Genomic DNA, 8327 nt, shown 5'->3' on the forward strand with positions numbered 1-8327 from the left:
TTGATTATTTTCCTACTTCAAGTATGTTTTACTCTGTAAAAAAACATCAATTTACGTGTAACTGGGAATGTTAGAATTTATCCCACCCGCAATAATTATCAAATGTAGTTCATACCGCGAGAATGTTTAATGAAAGGTGTAACCTTAAATATTTCTGGTTGGTTGGATTTATTGATACAAACAAACGTGATGGGTAATTAAACGATGAATCACAATAATATTTGGTGTCAAGTTGTCTGTATCAGGTTTTATTTACTTTAGAGTTTTCTTAATTACCTTAATATTATAACGTTATTTACATTCTTTTATAATTAATTTGAACGATTGAATATTATGATATTGACATTTAAATTAATCAAAACAAAATCTCAACTTCAAATTGAAATTTAAGTCTATAAATAGATAAAACCAAAAGGAATCATAACTAAGCAAAAAGTATTATTTTTGGCCGTGGTTTTCTTCTATCTACTTTAAAAAAATAATACTAATCTGTTTTTTTAATGATTACTGTTTTTAAATCAGCCCTCGTAAATATGATCAGCAGTAGCGGTGACACTAACTTTGTTAACACAAATTGACAATAAAAGTTTATTTATATCTAAACGTACGTTAGTTAATTTTATCCTATGCATATAGGTCTTTAATATAACTAATACATGTAGTAAAGGGCAGTTTACGAGTGAAATTTAAAGCTCAAAAGTCAATTTAAATCACATGTACAGACTTTTTCACGTTTTACAGATGGCGATTACCTACAAACTTCTATTTAAACGTTACCGACGGTCTGGGGGTAATTTAAACTTTAGTCTAATACGAAACTGAGAATTCAAACTTAGCTTTTTCATATTGTATTGGTTTAAACTAGAGCTCAATCCAGTTTTACCGTAAGTCATAAAATTGTACCCAAGTATGAAATTCTCTATTTTTTGTGAATTTGTTATTATGTATTGATAATATGATGTGTTAAAATAAAACTATAGTTACTTTGGAACATTATATTTGAAAGGCATAACTTATTTTTAAATACCGCCCATCTCTAGTGACAGTACGTCAAAACGTCACCGTGGTAAGACGCATTTTATAAATATGGGATATGGCTTAAAAAATAATAATAATCATCTTGTAAATTGCAGCGCCAATCTGTATATTTTTCATAAATAAATTTTGGAATCCTCGATTTAGATTTTGAATATGAAATCATTTTATAAAAAATATATGGATGAATTACTACAGCTTTCAAGACTCCAATGAAATGAATCTCGTATAAGCAATAAATATTTAAATATCTGATAAGTATATATTCGTGAGGGTATTATAACTTGTTATAAAAATGACTTCGAGTGTGACAAAAAGAAACCCAGAAAAATCTATTGATAAAACAACGAAAAGCAAAGATAATGTTAAGGATAAGAATAGTACGAAGGCAGCTAAAAACTTGTAAGTTTCACACAGAAACTGAAATTTTTTTTCTAAATTATGAAAAAAATTTCAGTAAATACGGCCCGTTGCCAAACTTTCCAGGACAAAGAATGTGGAGCAGAGGTGTTCTAGTGATAGGAGTCCTTATATATTTGTGGTATTTTTCTAAAGGCACGAAAGATTCAATTCTTTCCAAACAAACAGAAGTATACGTCAGAAGATCGCAAATTGTAGAATGTGGCCCTGAATATATAAAAGATATCAAACAATATGAAGGTTGTGTACCCAAGAAATGTGGGAGATTCGTCAGTGATAAACTCGTCACTGAAGAAGAAGCAGATATTTTATTAAAACTTGCAGTTAGAAGTAAGTGTAATATCATAAATTTAAAGCATTTTTAGAGAATTTATTGCATCATATTGATGTTTCATAGTGTACTTTTGGTTTAATTCGTGAGTTTTTATACAATTTGTCTCATTTATACCCTTAGAATTTGTTATTGTGTTGGCTTTTAGTAATGGCTCGAGGTGGTTCTTCAGGAGGGGCTTCTATCGTCGACCTCCACACCGGAGCCCTATCCTATAGAGACAAATTTATAAACATCTATCAACAGAATGCAAATAAAAAGATTTTAACCGAAACTGAACGTAAGGTTTACGAATTAGTAAGGAAAAATATACAAAGTGCAATTGCGGAATCTTTCGGGATAAATACTGATAGTTTACATTTAACTTACCCAACTTTCTTTTCCCGTTTATCTAACGTGGATCCTAAGACGAGACACGATGAATACTGGCACGAACACATCGATAAAGTAAGTCAGAAATAGTTGGTGATATGTTAGTTGATTATTTAAATTCCAGCGTACTTATGAGGCTTTCCATTACACGTCTTTGTTGTATTTGAACGATTACGGGAAGGATTTTAAAGGAGGTAGATTTATCTTCATGGATAACATATCTTCACCTACTAAGAACGTAACAGTGGAACCGAGGAAAGGAAGAGTGTCGATGTTTACTTCAGGATCGGAAAATCCGCATTATGTGGAAAGGGTAACGGAAGGGTTGCGGTTCGCTATTACAATTTCCTTTACTTGTGATGCTACTAAAGCTATTCTAGATCCCGCTATGTGAAAATGAAGAAAATAAAGAATGTAACACAAAGTTGATGTTTAATTCAATTATTTAAAAAAATGGTTTAATCAATAGGGTTTTGTTGATGTTAAATTTTTTTTATCTGGCATGCTTAAATGCAAACACCACTGTGGCTCCAATTTATTTACGAATTGACGTAGATATAACCTAAATATGGTTGAACAGATGTGTAAATGACATATGACATCAAATTACACGATTCATTGTGTAAATGATAATTGACGTGAATATAAACTAAAATTAGATGCAACATGACAATGTATGTCTACTCTGGTCGCATTCCATTACCATTGTTGTCTAAAAAAACCCAAAGAAAGACGAATTAACAATATAAATGACATATGACGATCGGAATAACCCAAAAATAGATAAATCATTCGTGAAAATGATAGATAACCTGCAGAATAACCTTAAAATGAGCAATTTAACTGTATAAATAACAGTTGGCGTGCAGAATAACTTAAAAATAGGCTACTAGACCGTGTAAATGACATATGACGTATAAAATAATCTTAATCTACGCGATTTCATTACCTCAAATGACAGTTGACATACGAAATAATCTAAAAGTAAACAATTTAACTTTATAAATGACAGTTCAGGTACCTAACTTAACCTAAAAATAAGTTAATAGACCATGTAAATGTCATATGACGTACAGAATAAGCTTAAACTGCGTGGTGTGATTACTTAAATGACAATTGACGTCCAAAATAGCTTATATAGACGAATCAATTATGTAAATGACAGTTGACGTACAGGAAGACCTTATACCGAGCGATTTAATTTCCTAAAAGGCAATTGACATCCAAAATAACTAACATAGATGAATTAACCGTGAAAATGACAGTTGAAGTGCAGAATAACCTTGAAATTATCAACTTATATGTATAAATGACAGCTGACGTACAGAATAACATAAAAATAGGTTTATGTTTCTAAATCTTCTTGATTTTAGGTCCCTTCTGTTTCAAAATTATCAAAAGATCTAAGAAATTGAAGAAAAAGAGGTTTATACACCGTGTAAATGACGTCTGACGTACAGAATGACCTTAAAATGATCACTTTCACTGTATTAATGATTGTTGTGGAATTAGTGTCTGTCATGGTTGTAGTCGGTATAGTGAAGTAAGTGGTTGTTGTTGTTGTCGCTTTAATCGCGTTGTAGTAACCTCATGTCTTGTCAAAATTTGATATATATAAAAATTATTCAGTTAAAAAAAGTCAGTCAGTATAATCTTCAATAGTTGCGATTAAATAGTTTCCGTTTCTTCTGTTAAGTTCATATGTTTGCTTGTGGCTGAACCCGATTCCCCAAACATCTGGCATCCCTGGTGGGGAAGGACGATAGTCGACGTCATTTTGTTACAGCAGTTTGGAACTATGGAACGTTTGTGCGCGGAACGAACGCAACTTAGAAGATTCTTCACGATTGCCGCGAATGGTTGTGAAGAAACCTTTGGAAAACCTGATGCAACCGTCGAGGAGGTAAATGTTGCTTTTATTAAGCTTACCGACAAGGCTGATAGGCTTTTTCTTCTCGATGATAAAGTAAAAGAAATTATGTTCGAGTCATTGAATCAGGTCAAAGAAGAAGATTTAGGTAAGGAATTTGAAACTGTGGAGAAGTACAGGGACACCTGGCTAACTTTGAGTGCTAGAAAGAATGAGTTACTGGAAAAAGTCAAGGCCAATACAGCGTGTCCTACCGAAGTTTCTGCTGCTGCTCCTAGTAATAACCTCACTCTCAAATTACCTAAGTTGGATCTCCCAAAATTCGACATCACGCCTAAAACATGGATCAGTTTTTGGGCATGTTTCAAGAAAATCCATGAAAGAGAGGACCTGCCTTCTGAGGATAAGTTCTTGATTTTGTTGCGTATTGCCAAGGATGGTACCCAAGCAGAGGAACTGTTGAGTAGCTATCCTGCATCGGGGGCCAATTATCCGAAGGCTTTTGGCCAACTGAAAAACCGTTTTGGCCGTGATGAATTGCTGATTGAGTTGTATGTTAGGGAGCTACTCTCATTGGTGTTGGTACAGGCATCGGGCAAAGTTTCTTTGACTCTCGCACAGCTTTATGATAAGCTAGAAACCCAACTAATGGCCTTGGAGAGTTTGGGAGTTACATCAGAAAAATACGCGTGCATGCTCGCTCCGTTAATTGAATCCGCACTTCCTGAGTCAATTTTGCGGGAATGGGAGCGTAAGCGGAAGTCGTGCGGCACTGATGGATCCCTCTTTGAGGCTGCAGATCAAATGGTCAAGTTGCGAGATTTTCTGAAGAGAGAGGTTGAAAGCGAGGAGCGGTTTCTGCTAGCTAGGAGCACGTTTTCTGTCCCCAGCGCTGCACCAAAGAGCAGTGCTGGGAATGTCAAGTCCTCGACTGGAAAGTACACCACAGCTGCTGACCTAGTAGGTATTGAGTCCACTGAAGGCACTGAAGATGTCAGTTGCATTTTTTGCAAAAATTCTCACAATACCGAATACCGAGAAAATTAAGCTCCTCAAAGCTAAAAGCCGCTGTTTTAAGTGTCTGAAAAAATTCCACGGGAAAAGGCCCTGTAAGGAAAAGCTGTGTTGCTTAGTTTGTGCTGAACCTCATGTTACTGTGATGTGCCCTATTCCTCGTGACTGGAATTCAACGTCTACTGAAACTAGTAAGGCAACTAAGAAAGAAAACGATGTAGAGCACAACTATGCTAGTATCCAGAGTGCACCAGTTTTGATACAAACGTTGAGGGTTCGTTTGAAAGGAGAAAATCCTGTCACCAACAGGTTGTTGATTGACACAGGTTCTCAAAGAAGTTATATAACTCAAGCGCTGGCTACCAGAATGCGCTATGAGCCGATCCGCACTGAGAACTTGGTTCATGCATTGTTTGGTGGGAGCAAGACTGAACCCAAGACGCATCAATGCTATAAGGTCCATCTGCAAAGTTTGATGGGTGCGTTTTCCTGCAACTTTGAAGTTCTTGACTCGGAACAGATTTGTCACGCCATTCCCTCCATTTCTAAAGGTCTATGGGTATCTGAACTTCGCGAGAAGAAAATCGAGTTGACTGACAACAGAGAGGGCCCAATTGGCATTCTTGTTGGAGCGGACGTCGCGGGAAAGCTACTCCGGGAGGCGCGAGGTATTAAGCTGTGGTTTGGTTGCTATCGAAACTAGCCTAGGTTGGACCATAATGGGCCGCGTTAAGGACGCCGAGACAAGTTGTATGTTAACATCAGTTTGCACTGCGCCCAGGAGCTCGACCCTTCTGATATGTGGAGGTTGGATGTGTTGGGCATCGAGGACCCCGCTTTGGTTAGTACCAAAGAAGAGGCAAAAACGGTTGTGCGTCAGCACTTCTTGGAAACAGTTAAGATTTTACCTGATGGACGATATAAGGTGTGTCTTCCATGGCTGAAGAAACATCTCCCGCTGCCTCGAAATTTCGATCTGGCCCGTGGTAGACTTGAATCGACCCTAGCCAAGTTACGTAACGGTCATTTGGCGAAAGAATATGAAGCAGTGTTTCAAGAATGGCTGAAAGATGAAATTATTGAAGAGGTACAGCTTGATAAGTGGGATTTCGGACATTATTTGCCTCACCGAGCCATGGTTAAGGAAGCCAGTACCATCCGAATTCGTCCTGTTTTCGACGCCTCGTCCAAAGAGAAAGGCAAGCCTAGCCTGAATATGTGTCTAGAAAAAGGGGAGAGTTATGTAGAGTTAATCCCATCGATACTTCTACGATTCAGACTGAACGCAATAGGCGTTATTTCTGACATAAGAAAAGCCTTCTTACAGATTTCTGTTTCGGAAAAGGATCGTGATAGCTTGAGGTTCCTATGGAAGGACGAGGTCGGAGAGATGAAAATCTACCGTCACATGAGGGTGGTGTTTGGGGTGACCAGTAGCCCTTATTTACTAGGGGCCGTTATTGACCATCATCTCTCAAAGTGTGAGGAAAAAGTGGCTTTAAAAGAGGTTTCTTATGACCGATCTGTCATCTCACAGTTGCGCAAATGCTTGTACGTTGATAACTGTATGACTTCGGTTGATGATAAGAAGGAACTTTTGAACTTCATGTTGCAAGCCAGGGAAATTTTTATGAAAGCATGCTTTGATCTTCGTGGATGGGAATGGAGCGACCCCGATTGTGTTGCTCACACCAGTTTCCCCGTTCTTGGACTTCTGTGGGACAAAAAGGAGGATATTCTCAGGTTAAACCCTCCCAAGCCTTTGGAAAGTGATGCCATCACGCGACAAACAGTGATGTCAGTAGCACACCGTATTTTCGACCCGCTCGGTGTATGTGCACCCGCCATTTTGATACCGAGGTTGTTAGTTCAAGAAAGTTGGGGTGAGGCTGGGAACTGGGATACCCCTTTTAATGAGCAAAGTCAGGCAACGTTCCGTAAGTGGATGAATCAAGCTAATGCCTTGAATCAAATCGAAGTCCCACGATGGTTGAAATTGACCATTGGTAATGTGTCTCTACACACATTTTGTGACGCAAGTCAGGTCGCTTATACCACCGTCTCATTTTTGCGAGTTGAAACAGATAACATGGTATCTGTGATTAATGGTGGGAGCGAAAGTTCGTGATGCCCCTGTTAAGAGACCTACAATTCCTCGCCTAGAGCTTCTGGCTACAACAATAGGGGCGCGAATGGCTTTTAGTATTGTAAAAGAGATTGGCGATGTAGAGTGCCATTTTTGGTCAGATTCTTCCACGGCTCTGTGTTGGATCAAGAAAGAGAAACCTTGGGGAGTATTTGTATTCAACAGGGTTAAGGAAATTCGTTCTCTGACTGATCCTGATACGTGGAAACATGTGCCAGGGGCGATGAATCCAGCAGATCTTCCTAGCAGGGGTTGTTTTCCTGAAGAACTTCTTGACTCCAAATGGTGAGAGGGGCCGAGATGGTTGTACGGACCGCGTTCTGAATGGCCTAACTGCGATGTCCCTCCTGATGAAAATGAAGTTCAAATGGAAAGGAGAAAAACGCCTTTGATTTCAGCTTTATCCCAAGAACCAGGTGTGTTTTGCTGCGAAAGATTAGCCCGGTTCTTTTCTTCTTATCACCGGATCGTTCGAAAGGTTGCATGGATGATAAGGTTTCTGTGGAACAAATATTCAAAGAAGGAAAAGCGCTCTGGAGAGCTGTCTTTGTCGGAAATCGCAAGAGCTGAAAAGGTGGTTCTGAACTCGATACAGGATGAAGCTTTTGAAGGGCTAGGTGATAAACAGCTCAAAAATTTGAAGCCACACGAAGATAAAGTCGGACTGATGCGTTTGAGAACCCATATTTGGGCGAGAAAGGACCCTGAAGACTTCCGTGCACCCTATATTCTTCCTTTCCAGCATGTCATTGTTGACAGATTGATCCACGACTTGCACACGCAGAATGGACACATTGGGGGGCAAGGTCTTCTGAACCTTCTAAGAGAAAGATTCTGGATCGTTAGAGGGAGGCAAGCTGTGAGAAGAATTGTGTCTGCGTGTGTGATATGCAGGCGTTATAGGGCCAAGGCATTGGAAGTCGAATCTCCACCGCTCCCGGAGAATCGGGTAAGGGACGCTCGTGTGTTCGAAATCAGTGGCACGGATTTTGCTGGTCCACTCTACCTTAAAAATGGAGACAAGGTTTAGGTGTGCATATTCACCTGTGCTGTTTATCATGTCACACATTTGGAATTGGTTACTGCCATGTCAAAGGAAGCCTTCACAATGGCGTTTCGACGTTTCATTACGCGTTGGG

At 38.8% G+C, this 8327-nt stretch overlaps 3 protein-coding genes across 4 annotated transcripts; all 3 read left to right on the top strand.

Annotated features, from left to right (window-relative positions):
- The first annotated feature begins 19 nt into the window (after positions 1-19).
- Positions 20-2582, top strand: LOC130443412 (2-oxoglutarate and iron-dependent oxygenase domain-containing protein 3-like). 2 transcript variants are annotated; one of them, XM_056778016.1, is made up of 6 exons: positions 20-193; positions 742-1066; positions 1134-1437; positions 1493-1785; positions 1935-2233; positions 2283-2582. In XM_056778016.1, the coding sequence occupies exons 3-6, from the start codon at positions 1331-1333 to the stop codon at positions 2550-2552; spliced, it is 969 nt and encodes a 322-aa protein (XP_056633994.1). In that variant the 5' UTR covers positions 20-193; positions 742-1066; positions 1134-1330; the 3' UTR covers positions 2553-2582. The 2 variants fall into 2 exon arrangements, with proteins under 2 accessions (XP_056633994.1, XP_056633993.1); XM_056778015.1 differs by lacking the exon at positions 20-193 and having other exon boundaries at positions 514-1066.
- A 3259-nt stretch (positions 2583-5841) lies between these two features.
- Positions 5842-7170, top strand: LOC130443324 (uncharacterized). The gene has a single exon (XM_056777891.1). It carries the CDS (start codon positions 5842-5844, stop codon positions 7168-7170), a length of 1329 nt encoding a protein of 442 aa, XP_056633869.1.
- Positions 7171-7555: 385 nt separating this feature from the next.
- LOC130443325 (uncharacterized) lies at positions 7556-8218 on the top strand. Its single transcript, XM_056777893.1, has one exon. The coding sequence runs from the start codon at positions 7556-7558 to the stop codon at positions 8216-8218; it is 663 nt and encodes a 220-aa protein (XP_056633871.1).
- The last annotated feature ends 109 nt before the right edge of the window (positions 8219-8327 follow it).

This window comes from Diorhabda sublineata, chromosome 4 (genome assembly GCF_026230105.1).
Source record: "Diorhabda sublineata isolate icDioSubl1.1 chromosome 4, icDioSubl1.1, whole genome shotgun sequence".
In the NCBI taxonomy this organism is placed as follows: domain Eukaryota; kingdom Metazoa; phylum Arthropoda; class Insecta; order Coleoptera; family Chrysomelidae; genus Diorhabda; species Diorhabda sublineata.